This window comes from Gymnoscopelus microlampas (assembly GCF_963454915.1).
Source record: "Gymnoscopelus microlampas genome assembly, chromosome: 10".
NCBI classification, from domain to species: Eukaryota; Metazoa; Chordata; class Actinopteri; order Myctophiformes; family Myctophidae; genus Gymnoscopelus; species Gymnoscopelus microlampas.
In genome coordinates, this window is record NC_139947.1 from 6,436,089 (window position 1) to 6,458,334 (window position 22,246).

Below are 22,246 nucleotides of genomic sequence, written 5' to 3' on the forward strand. Positions count from 1 at the left end.
GTAACTAAGTGCATTTACTCAACTTTTATTATTACGCCACTGGTGCACACTATTGCACCATTTCACTTGATGTTTGCCCAATAAGAATTCAGAATCTCAATGAAAGACATGGTGTCTAGACCAAGCATTCCGTAACTTTCAGGCTGTGACTCCCCAAAATAATCATATTTGAACTGGGGACCCCCCACCCAGACAAGCAATTGTAGGAGTTGAGGCATAAAATGTAGTTTTAGTCGGTTCCACAGATATTGTGAAAATAGCCGATCTACAAGCTCAGATCAGTTATTTTCAAAATATTTGGTAGGTAATATTTGACAATATGGCCAATGTTTGACAATTTTTTATAGTATTGTTTGTTGGTTCCTTTTGACATAGTAATGGTCTTATTATAGACCAATTATTTGTTTACTAACATTGAGACTGGACGCACAGGTGATTGTTTCACGCAATCAATTCCCAACCTGTTGTTTCGGGGTGTGCTGGTTTCAGTACACCCCAACCCCCTCTTGTGTGTTGGCTAGTGAGGCGCGTCCTAGCGAGACCGAGACAGAATGGGTTTCATTGCGCATACTGGTTGCGCGCATCAGTGTGTTCTTATCAGTGTGACGTCGTCTGTTAAGGGGTCTATTAGTTGATTTTATTTTTTAGGTATATTAAAAAGCCCTTATCACTGTAGAAATGCGAAGATACCCTGTATACACTTATACCAATGGCATAGAGGAGAAAACGTTGAAATCAGTGGCCTCAGAGCTGATCATTTTCTGAAGGTCAATAGGTCATAAGGCCAAACTGAGGGGCGCACGGAGGGCCACGACTTCCATGGCCCCTGTGAAATTCCATCCCTGGCTCTCTATGTATAATTAAAAAAAACATCCTATTAACAACCAAACAAGTCAGAACTTAAGAGCAAGGAAGATCTTTAACTTTAGCCATGCATGATAATGTGATTTTATATACCTGCTGCTTTTTATATGCAGGATGTTTTCCACCTGCACGAGAAGCATTTCTGCTTAATCATGCGTTTACTGGACTTTGTATATTTGATTTGACAGTGCCTTCCTGTTATTTGAACTCTTTCCTTATTCTAACTTCCTGTAACTTGGCACAAAATATTATTTCACCTACTCTTTTACACCTGTGATCACGCGATGTGACATGAAGTTGATTTTGAAGTCAAATTGATTTGTATAGGCGGTAATGACCTAAGCCTTTGTTGTATGATGATGGCATAATGCAAAAATAGCCGATCTACTAGCTACAGGTGCAGCTATTTTAAAAAAGAAACATGGAAACACTTAGAAAATATAGCCTAGTGACATGCTCAAAACAGAGACGCCACATTGAAATTGGTTAAAGCCTAACTGCGTATCTTTTTTTAAATTAATAAAATGTAATGTTGTCCAATCTGTATGGTAAAGTATGTTAATACAATATAACTTATACAATTGGGGTGGTTGTATTTTGTCCCTCTGCTCTTCTATTGAGACATTGATTGTGTCAAAGGTCATGTCTCACCTAGACACAGGACCTGACACAAATTTTGACCTGATGGTCAAGATTCAATTTATCCCCTGAGCAAGCAGGCAGGCTCTATTGGCTCAATGGTTGGGCAGGAAACCGGGTTCAAATCCAGGGTAGAAGAGGAAAGTTACATAGTGCTACTTTAATGACTGCGTAAGTCCACATTTAACAAATAGACAAACAAATGACACACCCCACTTGACTGACCCCAAATTAAATATTGACAAACCACAGTTTGTATTCACACATGTACTGTATCAATCTAAAATGATACATACATCTTTTTTATTTAATGTAAATAACATTCAGTAACAAGTCACAGAGTAGCCACTGTAACAATTCAACAATAATTGAAAGATAACTGACACAAACTATATACATTAGATACAACTGTATAGAAATCACAGTCTGGCAACAAATAGGCTCCAACCTCTGTATATTAACTCTTAAAACACAGTCAGTTACAAAAGCATAGCTTCCAAACCTCAATTGGGACATACAACAACATATATCGTGGACAAATATATCAAATATATTTTGTAAAAAAAAAAGAAAAGAAAAAGTCCAGTGACCAGACACATTTAGTTTTTTGGCCTATGTTTAGGAAGCTTACATATGTGACCAGTGAAGCTTAATATATACTTTATTTATAAATTAAGCTTAACTGTGCTTCCTGTGGTCTCATGGTTTAAATGGCAGCATATCAGTCCAGTCTCCAGTGTCTAAACATCTGTCTCACACATCTGTTAAATACAATACGAACACATCTTTTGGTCTTTTAAAGCAGCCGGCATCACATGACACCAACAAACAATAAATAGCAAACATAAAAAGGCATCATTACTTATGGTGACAGTGGTTGACAACAACACAGAAAGTTCAGATGCGCTTGAGGTCATTTTTGAACCGGTACCAACAGAACAAACTTAAAGCAATGAACCTGAGACATTCTCAGTGTGTGTGTGTGTGTGTGTGTGTGTGTGTGTGTGTGTGTGTGTGTGTGTGTGTGTGTGTGTGTGTGTGTGTGTGTGTGTGTGTGTGTGTGTGTGTGTGTGTGTGTGTGTGTGTGTGTGTCAGCCTGTAGAACCAGGTTCTGATCCAGAGTCAGCCCTGCTCTAAACGTTCTGCTCCTGCAAGGCTTTAGATTTCACCCAAGTCACATGACAAAAATAAATTATGACTTGTAAACAAATAAAGGTCAAATATAATGACTTATATATTAGCATAATCTGTCGACTTCCTGTTAAACTGAGGTTTCAATCCGTTAAAGATTTCCAGACTTAGTTAGTGAATAATTATTATATTAAAGCTGCAATGCATAACTTCCAACGTCCTACCTGGAATGAAAACTGAGCATCATGCAATACTACCTGTCATCCAGTAGGGGTCCTACTCAACAAAGGGTATACATCAATAACCAGTTGTGTTAGTTATATTCTATTAACACATCTAACTGGTTGAGTATGTTAACTTTATTTTGGACAATCTGTATGGTAGACTCTACCATAGAGATGTTCAAAATAAAGTTTTACTCATAAAAAGTTATGTATTGCAGCCTTAAAAGAAAAACTACACTACCATTTGAACCAACTCCACTAAATCTAGATTACAAAACTGCCCTGTATGAAGATAAATAATAAACATAACTTATAATAAACATTTTCTCCCGTCAGAAGTCTGTAAAACTAACTGACACAATGTGTTTTTTGTAACAAATTAAGTAAATAAAACTAAAAAAATAATTTAACAACAAAGAATAGATGTGATTCTCACGTAACATGTGTACTGTTACGATAACATGTGTGTACTGTCTGTCACGGTAACAGAGGACTGCTTATGAAAACAAAACAATGAATGGCTCCAGTCCGTTCATAAACATAGTGCTACGCGTACGTCATATATTCAGAGCCAGCCTTGCTCAACCACACAGGAATCGAACCGACGTCTTCCTCTGTTAGCAGACAGTCCTGTAATGCCTTGACTTAGACTCGCAACACTTGTGTTGTCGTTTCTTTTACGATGCACATCGTAAATAACCAAGTATAAAATCAGGCTTAAATGCTACACTTAGTTGACCAGAGTCACCCAGGCTCTATACTATAGGCCCCCTGTTTTCGCTCGACAGTAAATAACTTAACCAAAAACAGCGCTGTTTTCGCCTAATGTTCGCCCCCAGAATATGGACGCTAGAGTTCTTAAGGTTCCTTAAGGAACCTGGGTGAGGAGACAGTTGCTATAGTTGGGTGTCCAGGCTGAGAGTTGGATGGCTGTACTGGTCCAGGTGGCTGTACTGGTCCAGGTGGACTGGTTGTACTGGTCTACAGGGACTGGTTTGGCAGAGACAAACTCTCTTCCTCGGACGAACTCTCTTCCTCCGTCTTTCCTCCTCCCTCCATCCAGGGGTGAGACACCATCTGCTCCAGGGTTGGTCGATCTTCCGGCCGGTAGGACAGGCACCAGCCAATCAGAGACTGGCATTCTGGGAGAGAGAGGGTTTAGAGGAGATTAAGCGATGTGGTCTTACTGAATTGCAAATATATAATTATTTTTTTAATTATCATATTACTATTATAGGATGTTGTATCAACATTGAACAGGCAGGTATCATTTAGTTCACATAGAACAGTGAATAAGCTTTTAAAACAGGTCTGTAATTAAGAGTGAATAACATATTTACCATAATATATTTATTTTCAAAGTAGCGTAAGTGATATTTCTTTGTTAAAATAGCGGTATATGCTGATAGTAATTATTGCTATAGAGTGCTTGTTCAGTAACAGGGTCTCCCCGTCCCTCCGACTATGTGCTCTTTAAAAAACAGCGAGTATGACAGGAGCATAAACACACACCTTGCCCCGTCCACCGACCTAGCGGTCCGGGCACTTAGGCTATGATGTAGCCTGACAGTGTGTCGCGGGTTGGAGTCCCGATCCCGACAGCCTTTGCTGCGTCTTTGCTGTGCCGTGTCTAACTTCACTTCACTATCAATAAAGGCATAAAAAGCCAAAAATAAATAAATAATAAAACTTTAAAGAGCTGGTGCCAAGTTTTTGCACTTTTTCTGTTTTTCATGTGTCTATGAGGTTGATAGAACTTCATTAAGCCCCCCGGAGGTGGTTTTATGGTGTTTTATGTCTTCTCTGATTATTTGGAGTTTCTTCCTGGAGGCTGAAATCTTGAGGGTCAAACGTGCCAATAGAGAAACAGCCCTTTAGTGACATCACAGAGCCCCCAAAAAACATACCCTCCCCCTCATTATCATAACACAACAGGTGTGGGCATGAGGAGGAGGAGGGACTAGGACAGGTGGGTGGTGCTAAGGTGGTAGAGGAGGTGCTAAGGTGAGAACCAGGCATACTTAATTAACTGGAGGCGTGTCCACATAAAAACATTTTTTTCAACAATTTCTGTACACTTTTTTTTTTGGAAAAAAATCCTTACATAATAATAATACCTTATGATAAGGTTTTAGGGTTGAAAAATATCATGGCACTCCATCTTTAAAAAACAAAACACACACACACCTTTGGATATGCGTCGGGTGTAGCTGGGCTCTGCGGCGACGATCTCCTGGTCCGTCTCGAAGGGGATGTCCCCGCACACCATGTCAAACAACAGGACCCCCAGAGACCAGACCGTCAGAGAGCCTGCCTCGTACCGCTGACTCTCCACCCACTCTGGAGGGCTGTACACGCGAGTACCTGACAGGAGGAGAGACAACATAACGTTTACATTCTCATTCTTTTCTTCAGGAAACACTACCCTGGCCCTTCCTCTTTCCCTTGCCTACTTGTTGTCAAATAGTTGTACGAGCTCTTGTCTTATTGGGTCTTGTTTATTCCATACACTTATTGGTTTTAGCTCTTGCTCATTTGATGTTCCTATTTGTCTCATTTGTTTAAGAAAGTAGCTAGCTGATATATTGCACTTTTACCATGAAGTACATCGAACTTAAGTGGTTTAAAGAACAGGTTTGAATCTCGTGCTCACCTTCAAACTCGGTGTACGGCGTGTCCTTGAGCAAGGCGCCGGAGCCAAAGTCGATGATTTTGACCTCCATCGTCCTGGTGTCCAGCAGGATGTTCTCGTCTTTGATGTCCCTGTGGACCACGCCCTGGGAATGGACCGACTGTAACGCCGCCACGATCTGACGCAATATCCTGCACAAACACACGAAGAAACAAACAAACTACAGGTCAGCAACAAGTGAGGGAGATTATTTCACCATGGAATGAGCACCATATATTCATAACTCTGACTTGAGTCACAAAAAGGCAAGAATTCATAATTCTGTGCCAAACATTTTTGAATTTAAAGTAATTTAAAGTGACTATCGATTCGTCACCCCATGGAGACTTATTTACTTAGATATTTTTTAGTTTTTGTCGCATTCCTAAGCCAATAATTTGATGACCGGCAGCGGTTCCGGTAGGAGACACAAAGAGTCTCCTTTGTGTCTCCAACCGCTGCCGGTCCGCTTGAGATCAAGTCTCCATGGGGTGATAGGAAAACATTTTTTGGGGGGTGAACTATCCCTTTAACTACTTTTGCTGGGGACCCCCCGGTACCCCCCAAGGACCCCTGAGGGTCCCCGGACCCCACTTTGATAACCACTGACCTAAATAACATTCTTACACACACACACACACACACACACACACACACACACACACACACACACACACACACACACACACACACACACACAGGTGCACACATACCTCCTGGCCAGGCCCTCGGGCAGCGCTCCCCTCTCAGTGATGAAGTCAAACAGGTCCTGGCAGTGGGGCGGTCTCTCGAACACCAGCAGGAAGCCCCGCCCACTGACCTCGAACCAGTCCAGCAGCCTGATGACGCCCCCGCCCCCCTCGGCCGCCTTGGCCCCGCCCCCGAGACGCAGCAGCAGGGCGATCTCCATGGGAACGGGACGCACCTCGCCCGGCTACCAGAGGAGAGAGAGAGAGAGACGGTTAATGACACGTTAAGAGAGGTTCATGAATTCATGGGGGGGGAAGGGGGGGGGGGGGGGGGGGGGGGTTAGAATTTTTTTTTTTTTATTAGTTGTTCATCAGACTAATAGGCTCTATACACAGCAGCCATATTATCACTTCCTTCACAGGTGTTACCAATCATACTAATGAAGGCTCTGTTCCATTTAGTGTAGCACAGTGGTTTCCACGACCCCCATAACTCTCAGAGTTACACACCTGTAAGGGGCCATTTGGAAGCCCATGAGGGTCCCTGGACCCCAACTGTAGACCCACTGGTGTAACAGAGTGTTTCCAGTGAGCCAACATGCACAATATTAGCACCCTGACTCTGTTTGACCAGAATGGAACAGAGCCTTCATTAGTATTATTGGTAACACCTGTGAATGAAGTGATAATATGGCTGCTGTGCATAGAGCCTATTGATTTAGTGAATTATAAGAAATCTATGGAATTTCTTTCATGTCGATTCATTGGGGGGGGAAATGTAATCGAAAGAATAACCACTAAGAAAATGAAGTTGCAGCCCTAAGAGCATGAACATTAACCGGACAGTAAAACAAATAAATAGTAGAAAACAAAAAAAACAGGTGTCTTTCTAGCAGAGCAGGCGGTAAATCCCCTCATTGGCTTTCTCATGAAATCTACTCTGTGACGTCATCAAAGGGAAAATCCTGTGACATCATCACCTAACGTCCCACTGCGGAAAGATAAAGTTCTCCTGGCTCACCACTAGAGGGAGACGCGTGACTGCTTTTTGTTTCCACACTGAACACTAACGACAGGGTGGACACTTTCTAAACAAACACATTTATTGGTCCAAATAGTTGAGTATTAGTCAATAATAGGCCTACACAAAGTAAGTTTATATGTGAATATTATACTAATGGATAAATGGATAAAAAAAATTATGTTTTTAGGAACAAAATCGTGTTTCCATCCTAATCACCAACAATTAGTTAATAACATATAACCATTCCTGTATTCATTAGCAATGGATGTACCTTTATGTATCATTTTATAATTTTAATATATATATATATATATATATATATATTTTTTAATTTAATTTGTATTTTATCTTAGAAAAAAACTGTCAACTGTTAGTGGTTATCTCTTGAACCCGCTTAACTTCATCATGGTGAAAATTGGTGAAACACTGTTAGATGAAAACTGAAACGAAATGTTAAAATGTGAAATGTTAAAAAAAACTCTCACCAGTCTGGTCCACTGCTGCACCTTGTCACAGGAAACCTGTTTAATGGCCACCTGAACGCAGAGACAAAAACACTTGTTAGATTAAATATGAACATAAATTTACCGAAGATTCATTAATTAATCATAATGGTTGTATAGTTCCATGTGTACCTGTAGTCCATCTGAAAGCCTCTGTCCACAGAACACTGAGCCGAACCCTCCACTGCCCAGAAGAGATCCACAACGATACAGACTGTCGAAAGGCTCCTTATCTGCACACACACACACACACACAGATTATTGTATCAAATTGATTCTATAAATGATGTCATTTATGAGAAAAGAGTCTCTCTGTATAGTGTAGATCAGAGCTTCTCAAACATCTTCCATTTCAAGGGCCCCAAAATTGGAATGTATTAGGCCGTGGACCCCCGCATACCCCCCCCCCCCCCCCCTATCTGACAATGTTTCGTGCCAGGTATCCCCAGAAGAAAAGATTTGTGTAAAAAAAATAGCAGATGAGCAATTTTTTGAATATCCAACATAACATGTGTGTTCTAGGAGGCTCCCAGCTAAATGACTGACTGATAGATAGTTCATCTTCACATGTACAAGACTGTAAAGGAATACTAGACCAATCATCATCAAATCATGTCTAAGAATAATATTTAAAAAAATATTAGACTGGGTGCCAGAGATATCTTATCAAATGGGGGCCCGTGAAATGAAAGATGAGAATCACTGATTCAGATGCTAATATTGTTTGGGGTGTGTGTGTGTGTGTGTGTGTGTGTGTGTGTGTGTGTGTGTGTGTGTGTGTGTGTGTGTGTGTGTGTGTGTGTGTGTGTGTGTGTGTGTGTGTGTGTGTGTGTGTGTGTGTGTGTGTGTGTGTGTGGTCAAAGTTTCTATAGTTACAATAATGGCATGAAACATAATTATATTCATATAAACCCAACAATCAGATAATGTAGCTGATTGTCTCTATTCACAGTCACATCTCTATCAACAATCCAAACAGTAAAGTCATGTTGTGTAGATTATGTGATCATGTGAAGCTACGCAGTAGTGTAAAAGTAAGTACATTTACTCAAGTACTGTACTTAAGTGCAATGTTGAGGTACTTTATTTTTTGATTATTATTTTGATTATTATTACAAATCATACCTTAACAACTTCAGCCCTATATTTCGGTCATTTGAAAATAGCCTATCTAGCTATCTGGCGTCGCCATGATGCATTGTGAGCTTGTAGATCTGCTATTTTCAAAAGTTTTTTTTAAAGCGCACATTTAAACACAATGAGTACTTTCCACTTTAAGTACATTTTGATGCCAATACTTCTGTGCTTTTACTCAAGTACATTTTGAATTCTGGACTTTTAACTTGTAACAGAGTAGTGATATATTGCACTGCAATATTTTTTTTTTACTTAAGTAAAAGTATCAATACTGCAATCATTACAGCATTGATACTTTTACTTAAGTAAAAAATGGGAGTACTTTTTCACCACTGACGGTACGATCATAGTGTGTATGAAGGAATGTTTCTCTTACCTCTTTTCTTTTCTCTTCTTTCCTCCCCCTCACAGTTCAGCTCAACTCGTTTATCCAACATCTTCTTAATCATTAAACGTATTAATATTCATACATCCATTGTGTTTACAAAAGAGCTTTATAATGTCTTTAACCGTCAAAACAAATTAATAAAAACAAAAAGAATAATCCTTGTTTCAGATCAAAAGTAACCTTTTGTATTCCTGTCTCCAAAACGTTTTTAAAAAACCTAATATTCTATTGATGTTAAAGTGTACTTGATAGTCGTTGATATTCTGTCCGTTTGATGATCACTACTTGTTGTGTTTTGTTTTTACTCTCCGGGCCACGCCCACCCACACTCAATCCAGCCAATCGGCGCGCCCCAAAACAGCGAACGCGGTCCAATAAGCGCCGGCGCATGTGCGGTTGTTTTGAACGGGCGTCGGCCAATGAGGAGCAGAGCGGTGTTGCCATGTCCGCTTATTATAAGCGACTTTGGCTTTATTTATTTTTCTGTAAAGTTGCTTGTAAATATTGGTAGTTGCGGGGTTTTTGGGGCTTGTTTCTAACGTCTAGTTGCTTACTTTGGGCTTGTTTCCTCATGTTGTTTAAGCTATTGGACTCCCAAATTAATATGTATTTGTTGTCCACGGACCCCCATCTGAAAATATCTTGTCCCAGGGACCCCGGTACCATTATTTGTGTTAAAAATGTTTCAAAAATAGTCCACATTTGTCACCTCTCCCCCCAGAAAATAAGTGAAAATAGCAGATCTACAAGCTCACAGCACGTGGTAGATCTGTCATTTTCGAACAGCCCAGCTTCTTTTGGGCTTGTCGTTTTCATAAACCAGGTTGCTTATTTCTCTCATAAAATCTGGCAACACTGGAGCAGAGCTGCGGCGGCTGCGGACCGGTGGTGCGTGCACGTATGTGTGTGCGTGTGTGTGTGAGTAAGCGTGTCTTCCAGGAAAGGAAGGAAGTGCGCTGAGAGCCACTGAGGGGCCATGATGATGAGAAATGAAACACATTATGAGGCTTTTAACTTCTGGTAAATACAACGGTCCAACGGCTCTTCCCGCGCACGTACACACACACACACACACACACACACACACACACACACACACACACACACACACACACACAGGCAACATACAAAGATAAGGACATTTCAATTCTCTCTCTAGGAGTTAAATAGACTTCTATTGGGAATTAATTGGGCCCCTTCCTTAGTTACTTCCTTCACAGGTGTTACCAGTAATACTAATTAAGGCTCTGTTCCATTTAGTGTGGCATAGTGGGCTGTCTTATTTTCAAGGACCCCCATAACTCTGAGAGTGTATGGACCCGTAAGGGTCCATTTGGTTCCATTTGTACACTCTCAGAGTTACACACCCACCATTAAGGGGCCATTTGGGAACCAAAATGGAGTGTTTCTAGTGAGCCAACATGCACGATATCAGCACCCTGACCAGAATGGTACAGAGCCTTCATTAGTATCATTGGTAACACCTGTGAAGGAAGTAAGAAGAGGCCCAATTTCTTTCCAATGTGGCTACTGTGCACAGAGCCTATTAACACACATGCACTCACACACGCACAGGTTTGTCTTTATATCATTGTGTTTTTATGTATATCATTTATATATCAAAAAATACTAATCTAATACCTTGTTTTCTTATTTCTTTTTTTGTTGCTGCCATTTTAACCCACACTGAAATTTTAACCAACAATTGCTCTAAAGATCTATGAAAATGACAGACACATATGCACGCACGCACGCACGCACACACACACACACACACACACACACATACACACACACACACACACACACACACACACACACACTTTTACAGTAAATGTGGACTCAAACGTGAACACTTCTCAAAGTGGCAAAAAGTAAGAGTGACTCATCTACAGTCAGATGAAATCATTTTCATTTTATACAATAATATCATGTACCTGAAAGCAACAAAAGCTAGCAAAGAATGTGTCAATATTTACATCAATGATTTATAATATCATGTTAATAACAGAGGACCATTTATCACCAAGGAAACCACCAGTAAAATCTGTTATAATCAAAAGTGTTATAATCATTCACATTGGAAATAAACGTCCAGTAACAAACATCGTTATGAAGGTTGTGATGATGAGAGTAGGTTGGTTATTGTTTGTCCACGTTTACAGATAAATATAGATCATAAATAGAAAGTTTATAGAGAGCGGAAGAATAAAAGATGAAGAGAGAGACATCAGGGGACAGTCCCCCAAAATATCCCCGTCCTGTGTATCTCTCCCTCTCTCTCTCTCTCTCACACACGCACTCACACACGCACTCACACACACACACACACACACATTTCCAGTTGAGATAAGTCACAATACAAAGAAAATAAAGATTGTTTTACAAACTACTACCTACAGTACATACCCTGTCTGTCTGTCTGTCTGTCTGTCTCTATCTGTCTGTCTGTCCAACTTGTAGCAGACATTCAAACACATGTTTTATGTCTGTGATTACAAAAAAAAAAGATAAAAGAAAAAAAAACATTGAAAACCTTTTTTTTTCAGAAACATTTTCCTCTTTTTATTCCAAGAAAAAAAAAAAGGTATTTTCATCCCAAACAAGAAAATAAAATAAAACAAACTTATATTATTAATAATAATAATAACAACAGTCAGTCATTAATAAGAGGACAGGATGACATTTTTTTTAATCTAGATTTTCTTTTTTTTTTTATATCCTTTGTATTTTTTTTAATGACATCAGCTGTGGTCAGTTTAACATGCAGCTAAATAAGTCTGATGATGATGATGATGGCGGCGATGGTGATGGTGCTGAGGAAGAGTGGAATTATAAAGAGTAGGGGTAAAATCGCCCCTCCCCCTATTGCTTATTTTGGGATCAAATGAGACGTTTTTGAACTCGAATTACTGTGAACTCAATGTTTATCAGCAGGGATACAGAGCAGCTTTGGACGGTAACCGATGTCACTCACAATGCGTGTGTGTGTGTGTGTGTGTGTGTGTGTGTTGCTATCTCACATACCAGCTAGAAATAGACTTGTTCACCACTTAAGTCCTATTTTATACTTTGGCTATAATTGGAAAATGGCCGCTCTACAAGCTCACAATGCATTGTGAGCTTGTAGATCTGCCACTTCATGGTTTCTTTTTTCCCCATGTACACTTGACGTGTTATGAGCTTGTAGAAGTGCTGTATTAAAAAAATGTACAGAAGTGCTATTTAAAAAAAAAAAAGTTGAATCTGATTGATAACTTTTGACGCGTAGCCTAGTGAGCTTGAAGATGTGCCGTTTTTTTGGCGCGCTAACAACGTCCTACAACAGAGTAGAAAATTGAGCAATAATGTTCCTGCCAGTCTTCAGTGAAAACAATAACTTCCTGATATAGCCACGATGCTAGGGTAATGTTATTCAAACTCATTACTAAAATGAAGACGGTTCTTTTCTTAAAACGTTTGGTCAACAAAAGAAACCATGACTCTAAATGTCACCGACAGGCCTGGTCTTCACGCCGAAAACCATGTACCACAAATCGTTTGGCTGGTGAAACGTTCAGTTACCGATACTGTCCGTGAGGGTTTGTGTCCACTGAGAAAGGCCTTTTGAGTTGGCAGCGCTAGACTGCCATGCATTTCTATGATAAAGACGCACTGGTTCGCCCTGGTTCTCCTGACGGCAGGTGTTTGTTTTTTTTGCGCAGCGCCCTGTTGGTTGCTTCAAGCTGGAAACGGTTCCACTGTTGGGAAAAGAGCCTCGGTCATTTGAACCTCCTGATTGTATGTGACAACTCGGTAATTTACAACCCGACGTTGAACCGTTATCACAAGGCAAGCCCTTGTTTACTTTGTTTCAGCTAAGCTATTTGTTCTAACAACATAGATCCTCAGGACGTTTGAGCTCAGCAATAGTTGATCAGTTTGAACAATGTTCAATGGACATGATGTCCACTATGGACATGATGTCCACCACGATATCCACGGCACTCCTCAGCTAAAAAGGCATTCTCAATGGACGTGGCGCCTTACAGAAGCTGTCAGTTACTGAAGCTGTTGTCTGTTACCGATTTTACCCAAGCGGTCAGTTACCTAGGCTGTCTATTACCAAAGCTGTCTGTTACCCATGTTACCAAAGCTGTCTGTTACCCATGTTACCAAAGCTGTCTGTTACCCATGTTACCAAAGCTGGCTGTTACCCATGTAACCAAAGCTGTCTCTTAACCCCGTGGTTCTCAAACGTTTCATTTTCAAGGACCCCCGAGTCAGGTATATGCATTAGGCCACCGACGCCCATAGTGACAGACCTGGAATGGGTCCATTTGCTATAGGCTCTATGCACAGCAGCCATATTATCACTTCCTTCACAGGTGTTACCAATGCTACTAATGAAGGCTCTGTTCCATTTAGTCTAGCACAGTGTTTTCCACGAGCCCCATAACTCTGAGAGTGCACTCTCAGAGTTACACACCTGTAAGGGGCCATTTGGAAGCCCATGAGGGTCCCTGGACCCCAACTGTAGACATGCACAATATCAGCACCCTGACTCTGTTTGACCAGAATGGAACAGAGCCTTCATTAGTATCATTGGTAACACCTGTGAATGTCTTCATACTATGGCTGCTGTGAATAGAGCCTATTGACACCATCAACAAGCTGGGGAACCACCGGGAACCCACCTCAATGACCCCTGGGGGTCCCCCGGACCCCACTTTGTGTGAACCACCGTGTTTAGAGTGCAGAGGATTTACAAACATGTTGGGGAGAAATCATCTTTTTGCCCATCAGCGTTTCATAATAGGACAAGCTCAATTCTGATTGGATCAAAATGAGAAGGAGAAGGGGAGGGGCGTTAATGCCGGACTGCGATTGGATGGGGGGAGGGAGACCAAGGAAAAGCCAGGAGGTAGAAAAGGGAGCGACGGAAGGAAAAGTAGGAAAGGAGGAGAAGAAGCGAGTGAAGATGGAAGGACAGATTATGGTGTGTGTGTGTGTGTGTGTGTGTGTGTGTGTGTGTGTGTGTGTGTGTGAGAAGGTCGTTCATGTTTTTAAATCTTTTAATTTGTCTTCCCTGGTCGACCTCCGTCTGGGGGGGGCGGGTGGGGAGGGGGGTGGGGAGGGTGGTTGGGGAGCGAGGGGGTTCAGCGGCGGAGGAGGGGTGGGAGAGGGTCGCTGTAGGTTTGTGTGTGTGTGTGTGTGTGTGTGTGTTATTTTTTTGTTTGTTATCAACTGTTCTCTGGGGACGACTCTCTCTCCTGCCTGTCCCTCTCTCTGTCCCTGTCCCTCAGCAGGCTGCTCTGGTGCTTCATACTGTCCAGGTATTCCTGCTGGGAGACGGCCAGGACGGACGCCAGGATCTCATCGTCCTCCCAGTCCGTCAGACCTGCGAGAACACGGACAGACAGACAGACACAGACAGACAGACAGAGAGGTGAGCACAAATTACAATAGGCTCTGTGCACAGCACCCATATTGGAAAGAAATTGGGCCTCTTCTTACTTCCTTCACAGGTGTTACCAATGATACTAATGACGGCTCTGTTCCATTCTGGTCAGGGTGCTGATATCGTGCATGTTGGCTCACTAGAAACACTCCATTTTGGTTCCCAAATGGCCCCTTATGGTGGGTGTGTAACTCTGAGAGTGTACAAATGGAACCAAATGGACCCGTGAGGGTCCATTTGGTTCCATTTGTACACTCTCAGAGTTATGGGGGTCCTTGAAAATAAGACAACCACTATGCCACAGTAAATGGAACAGAGCCTTAATTAGTATCATTGGTAACACCTGTGAAGGAAGTAAGGAAGGGGCCCAATTCATTCCCAATATGGCTGCTGTGCATAGTCAATTTAGCAGACGCCCTTTATCCAGAGCGACTTATATTAACAAAGCAAGGTAAACAGACAGTGGTGGAAAAAAGTAAAAGTCCGGAATTCAAAATGTACTTGAGTAAAAGTACAAAGTAAATAGTAACTCATGTTTTAAATAATGTGGAGTAAAAGAACAATATTTGGATCCTAGAAGTAGTGAAGTAAAATAATTGGAAATACTCAAGTAAAGAGCAAATACCTCAAAGCTGTACTTAAGTACAGTACTTAAGTAAATGTACTTAGTTACTTTCCACCACTGGTAAACACATACATCAAATGGAAAGTAGGAAAGCAGAATCACAGATAAACCAAGAACCAAGAAATCAGTCTAAGACCTGGAACTCATCTGTATCACTTTAAATTTATTTGGCTATTCAAAAATAGCAGATATACAAGCTCATAGCGCGGCACCGAGTGCCGCGCTATGAGCTTGTAGATCTGCTATTTTTGAAAAATCTTGAACATTTTTTTTTTTTTTTCCAAAAAAATGTTAGGATTTAGAAAACATTTTTAAGAATCGACCTCAGGTCTTAATGGGTTAAATAACATGCTATCTAAATGACATTTGAACCCTTGCATAGGACTTGCATGGTTGTCAGGGATACGCCAAGTGCTTACGGGCTAGAACAAACGTGAGAGAATAGAGAAAGAGACTGAAAGAGATTGAAAAAGTGGGGTGATATGAGGACTGTGGTGTGGCATGTGAGGACTGTGGTATGGCACGTGAGGCGCTTATGGGCGATGTCACATCATATGCAGTATATGCTGGTGCTCCTATATGAAAAACAAAAGTTTTGACGAACCAGTGAAACTGCCTTGCATGGTTTCCTCTGCCATTGGTGTATGAATGAATGGGTGAATGTAATGCACAATCTATGTAAAGCGATTTGGATAACCATGTGTACACTCTCAGAGTTATGGGGCTCGTGGAAACCACTGTGCTAGACTAAATGGAACAGAGCCTTCATTAGTATCATTGGTAACACCTGTGAAGGAAGTGATTGGATGAGCGCTATATAAATGCACCATTTACCATTACATAATCATCTATTCACAATATTGTTTGAGAAAATCGCAATTATTTTGAATAATCGTCATAATCGTTTTCCATGTTGAAATATTTTCATACATTTTCAAATATTAAAAAAAAATCAGAAATAGCTGATCTACAAGCTTACTTTGTGACGGGTTGTAAAGCTTGTAGATCGGCTATGTCCGCTATTTAATGTTTTCATGTCAGCATTTTATTGTATATTTCTTGTAAGATTTGTCATAGCTGCCCTGTGCAATTTGTGATTTTGAAGCTTTTGAAGTTTTATTCGTGTTGTTCCAATGCTCAATGCCAAAAACACAATTAAATCTTTAATCGCAATTATTTGTCTGACAATTAATCGCCAACTTAAAATTGTAACAGACCTAAGTGCAACCAACTAGAAAGTGAGTCTAGGGGCGTCAGCTGGCCTAGCGGTCCAGGCGCATACCACATGTCTGGTAATCCAGTCTTATAGCGTGTCGCGGGTTCGACTCCCGTTCCCGACGACCTTTGCTGTGTGTCATCCCCCCCATCTCTCTCCCAATTTCCTGTCAGCCTACTTTCCTCTCAAAAAATAAAGGCAGAAAAGCCCCAAAAAATATCTTTAAAAAAAAAAAAGAAAGTGAGTCTAGCATGCGCTAGAAAGAAGAGATCCCTCGCTACCCACTGTATCATATCAGTATCATATTAGGTGAGAATAAAGACTTGACACTGAAGTGATGTTTGTTGGCAGGTATGTTAAACCAGTGGTTCTCAAACTTTTTCATGTCAAGGACCACAAAAATGATATGAATTTGGCCCGTGGACCACCATGCTCTACGTATGTCATGTCATGGTGAGAACTGAATTGCCCCCCGGGGATAAATAAAGTCATCTGAATCTGAATCTGAATCTGAAGATATTTTGTGCCCTGGGACCCCAGAAGCGAAGATTTGTGTTAAAAATGGTCGCTTAAAAGACGTATATGATAAAACATCTTATTTTTTTACACGGACAAACTATGGGTCCCAGGATTTGGACGATTCAGTTATCAAAGGATTTGGAGATAGATATTAACCCATTTAGACCTGAGGCCGATTCTAAAAAAACGCCTTCTAAATCCTGACCTAAGTTTACTGAAAAACTTCAAATACGTATTCAAAAATGACAACAAAAAAATATTTAGCTATATAATGTACATAGCAACTGGAACACGTCCTGAAAGGTATAGTTGCAAATAGGAGTTCCCGCCCAAAAAGGGTTAAAGAAAGTCAAAACAAAAATGTCATCGTATCTGGCGCGCGCGCGCGCGCACACACACACACACACACACACACACACACACACGCGTATTTCAGCGTTTCCTGTTAGTTGATGCTGTGGTTTCCTCATTTTTTCTGAAAACAAACAACCACACACACACATGCACATACACAACCACACGTGCACACCATCAGATACTACCTGTGTGTATACCTAGGTTCGACATTAAGGGCATTCGTCTTATGCTTGCGAGTGTTGGCGCCTTCGCGGTACTCTGCATGCAGTTAACCATAGCATTCCAGGAACCTCCGTCTGCCTGTGTGTCACGGTGTATATATACGTATATGGACGCCCATATAAGGAGATCCCAGAAGGCAGTGTGTCCACTTTCTGCCCATATATGCAGTTGTGGAAAGTACATTTACTCAAGTACTGTACTTAAGTACAATGTAGAGGTACTTTTACTTTACAATTTCCAATTGTCCATACTTTTACTTCTACTCCACTACATCTCAGAGGCGAATATTGTACTTTTACTCCACAAAAATTATTTGAAAACTGTACTAGTTACTTTGCAGATTATTACATAATAAAAAATACATTAACCACTTCAGTCCTACCTGGGCTATTTGAAAATAGCCGATCTACAAGCTACCAACGTGTCGCATCGCGTTGTGAGCTTGTAGACCTGCTAATTTCAAACATTTTAGTACTTTTACTCAAGTCAATTTTGAATTCCGGACTTGTAGTTGTAACAGAATACTTCTACTTTGCAGCATTGATACTTTTACTTAAGTAAAACATTTTCGTACTTTTTCCAACCACTGCTAGGGCAACACATTAGTGTATGAGTCACAATTGTATATATAATCGATCTATAAATGCCAGGAACCTCTGTATGCGTTAATAGGCTCTATGCACAGCAGCCATATTGGAAGGAAATTGGGCCTCTTCTTACTTCCTTCACAGGTGTTACCAATGATACTAATGAAGGCTCTGTTCCATTCTGGTCAGGGTGCTGATATCGTGCATGTTGGCTCACTAGAAACACTCCATTGTGGTTCCCAAATGGCCCCTTATGGTGGGTGTGTAACTCTGATAGTGTACAAATGGAACCAAATGGACCCGTAAGGGTCCATTTGGTTCCATTTGTACACTCTCAGAGTTATGGGGGTCCTTGAAAATAAGACAACCACTATGCCACACTAAATGGAACAGAGCCTTAATTAGTATCATTGGTAACACCTGTGAAGGAAGTAAGGAAGGGGCCCAATTCATTCCCAATATGGCTGCTGTGCATAGAGCCTATTGCATTAATTATGCTTGTCCTTTGCACGCCTGTACCGCGAGACCCGTTCATCTGAATGACTTCAAAGTGCTTTACATTGTGCATTACATTCACACACACGCTGACGACAGAGGAAACCATGCAAGGCACCAACAAACAACCTGCTTATCAGGAGCAGTTAGTGTGGTTCGGCGTCTTGCTCAAGGACACTTTGCCACTAACCCAAGCGGGAGCCGGGGATCAAACCCGCAACGTTACGATTGCCCAAGGTGGCCCGCTCTACCTCTGGAGCTGTATGACTGATTTATTTTTGTGTCCACAGTTAAACGTGTACCTGTCCCCATCCCTAGCGTGTGTGTGTGTGTGTGTGTGTGTGTGTGTGTGTGTGTGTGTGTGTGTGTGTGTGTGTGTGTGTGTGTGTGTGTGAATGTGCACGTGTGGTGTCTTACCAAATGCTGTCGGGGACATTTCCTGCATGATAGCTCTGTACTCCAAATGATGACGATTACTCTGATTACTGGGACCTAGCAAGACAGGCAAAACAAGCTCAATGAATTCACCTTTATAAACTTAACAAATAAAGCACTTCCTGAAACTGTATGCAGAATCTATGTAGCAAGCTCTATTTCAAAATGCTTGCTCAAACACAGTGGTGGAAAGTAACTAAGTGCAAGTGAAAGAAAAGTGTACTTGAGTAAAAATGTTGAGGCGCTTGTACTTTACTTGAGTATTTCCAATACTTTTACTCCTACTCCACTACATCTTGGATCCAATTATTATACTTTTACTCCGCTACATGCATTTGAACACTTTAGTTACTAGTTACTTTGTAGACTTTGATTAATCTTACAAAACGTACATAAACCACTTCAGCCCTATATACATTTCGGCCATTTGAAAATAGCAGATCTACAAGCTCACAATGCGTCGCATTGTGAGCTTGTAGATCTGCTCTTTTCAAACGATTTTTAAACGTTTGAAAACTTGAAACGGGACATTCTGCATAATGAGCACTTTTACTTTTGGTACTTTAAGTACATTTTGATGCCAATATTTTTGTACTTTTACTGAGTATTTCTACATTGCAGTATTGATACTTTTACTTAAGTAAAAAAAAACAGGGGGTCCTCAGAGTTACTCCAGGGGGTCCGCCAAATCTTTGTGTGATACGATTTTTTTCTTTTTACCTTAACCACTTGAACCCTAGCGTCACTTTTCTGAGGAGAACTTTAGCCAACAATAGCAGATCTACAAGCTCACAACGCCTCGCGCCGCGAGGCGTTGTGAGCTTGTAGATCGGCTATTTTTGGCAACGAGGTGTTTGGTGTAGAGGGGGAAAAAAGAGCAGACCAAGTAAACAAAAAACAAGTTGAATCTGAAACACAATTTTATGCAATGTAGAGGGGGTCCCTGCTTCATCTCTCTCTCTCAGCTAGGGGGTCCTTGGCCCTGGACTAGGAGATCGCTTCATAACTGTCTCGCTTGAAATGCTATATTAAGAGGAATGAAACATGATGACAACCATGATATCTGGACATGTCACAATAAACAGATTTCTCTATTGGCTAGAAATTGATCATTCAAAATATGCTCCTCATTGACTTACATTATACGGCAAAACCGCTCTGGAGGAGGTCTTTTAAGCCCGTAAACAAACGCAAATAAATATATAAACATAATTTATAAAAATGTCAACTTCCTGTTGATTTTACTATTTGAAGATCCGGATCCAGTCCGGGGGTTCTTCCAAATAAAAATAGCAAAATCAACAGGAAGTTGACATTTTAATACAAAAAAAGAAACCGTACTGGGTTTTGTTCTATACTGTCAGAAACAGCTTTGTTTGTGTTCAGGGACATGCTGGCCACTGGGAAATTTGGGACAATTCCAGAACGGCGCACCATTCCAGGCCGACCAGGCCGCCAAGACAGGGCCGGTGGGCCACCAAAAAATAAATAAATATATATATATATATATATATATATATTTATATATTTTTTTTAACTCCCGTTTTAAGATTATTACGGTCATTTCCGGGTCGCGCGGCCCAATTATTAGTTACATCAATGTTTGGGCTGGGATGCTTTTCAGCAGTGGCGTAATTTACATAGGGTTGCTGGGTCAAAACAGTGAAACGCCATACAATACACCATACAATGTAAGTCAATGAGGAGCATATTTTAAATTATCAATTTCTTGTCAATGGAGAAATTCATCATCACGCTCTATAGTGACAAAAAAAAACACATGAAGCTAAAATATGGAGACAAGAGGTTTCTGCCCAACAGCAACAATATATCTACTTTGAGGAGACATTTCCCCCATGTCTTGTGTGTTATTTGTCCATGAAATGCCTAAATGTTTGCCTAATGACCGGTCATTTCCCCTTTAACCAGTTAAACCCCATACTCTGAGCGAAGTCCCTCGGGGCTCTATACAAGAGTCTTTTCTGTTTTCACTCCTACTAATATCTTCACTTAAATATGCAGATCAGCTTGTAGATCTGCTATTTTCTCCAGAATACGGATGCTGGGGTTTAAGTGGTTAAGTGTGTGTGTGTGTGTGTGTGTGTGTGTGTGTGTGTGTGTGTGTGTGTGTGTGTGCGTTTACCTGGGTTGCAGGGGGAAGGGGGTTTGTTCAGGACGTGGGCGGCGCCTGCGGGCGACGGAGGCTTGTTATTGGTTGCTGGGGTGGCGGCTATGTCGGAGTGGGAGGGGTCGGGGACGACAGGGAGGGGTTGCCTTGGCGACCGGGCGCTCCAGTCATCCAATCCGCTGGAGGCTGCTGCTGTTGCCGAGCTACAGGTGGCGGTGGCCTTGCGGGGCTGCGCTCACGCACGCACACACACACACACACACACACACACACACACTCGATTTAAGAACATGTAATATTTTTATTTTTATCCCCAATTATTTCCCTGACTCCGCTTGCCAGTGAGGAGCCCCCAGCGGGAGGACGCAGAGCTTTCGTCCTACTCCTCCCACCCAACACTCCCTGCTGACAGGATCCGCCCCCAAGCCCGTAGGAGTACATGCAGTGACAAATATGACCCTCCCCGGCCAATTGTGTTCAGATAGACCAGTGGTTTTCAACCAGTGGTCCGGGGACCACCAGTGGTCCTTGGGGTGGGGGGTTCCAGGTGGTCCCCCGCTAAATGATGGAGAGTCGGTAACCAAATGGACCCTTATACTGTAGACCTTTAACTCTTGAGTGTAAAATGAAAGCAAATGGACCCTTACGGGTCCATTTGCTTTCATTTTACACTCTCAAGAGTTCAATTATTGTTAAACATCTGCATGACTTAATTAAAGAATTGTTATTTTGATAGACGTTTGCCTGTTATCTCTCCTATGGTACCAACATCAATACAGTATGGAATTGTGGACAAAATCGTATCCAAAGATAACAAAATATTCCAAGTCTTGGTTCTGAGGGGCTTAAATCTCATCAAATGGTGGTACGTGGCTCAATTGCCAAATAAATAATGGACCTTGAAAATGAAAAGGGTCGAAAACCACCGGTATGGACGCTCAACAAAACCGGA

At 41.4% G+C, this 22,246-nt stretch overlaps 2 protein-coding genes across 2 annotated transcripts in view; both read right to left on the bottom strand.

The window, feature by feature from the left end:
* Positions 1-3,529: 3,529 nt before the first annotated feature.
* pim2 (Pim-2 proto-oncogene, serine/threonine kinase) lies at positions 3,530-9,519 on the bottom strand. Its single transcript, XM_084068485.1, has 7 exons — positions 9,259-9,519; positions 7,878-7,978; positions 7,728-7,778; positions 6,243-6,463; positions 5,512-5,681; positions 5,046-5,222; positions 3,530-4,000 (listed from the first exon to the last, which is right to left on the bottom strand). Exons 1-7 carry the CDS (start codon positions 9,329-9,331, stop codon positions 3,840-3,842), a joined length of 954 nt encoding a protein of 317 aa, XP_083924611.1. The 5' UTR covers positions 9,332-9,519; the 3' UTR covers positions 3,530-3,839.
* A 3,204-nt stretch (positions 9,520-12,723) lies between these two features.
* otud5a (OTU deubiquitinase 5a) overlaps positions 12,724-22,246 on the bottom strand; it is a 44,672-nt gene continuing 35,149 nt past the window's right edge. The window contains exons 7-9 of the mRNA XM_084070235.1: positions 21,310-21,523; positions 19,149-19,223; positions 12,724-14,650 (exon numbers count right to left, since the gene is read on the bottom strand). Coding sequence (XP_083926361.1) covers positions 14,493-14,650; positions 19,149-19,223; positions 21,310-21,523 — 447 coding nt within the window. The 3' untranslated portion in view covers positions 12,724-14,492. The remainder of the gene's footprint in view (positions 14,651-19,148; positions 19,224-21,309; positions 21,524-22,246) is intronic.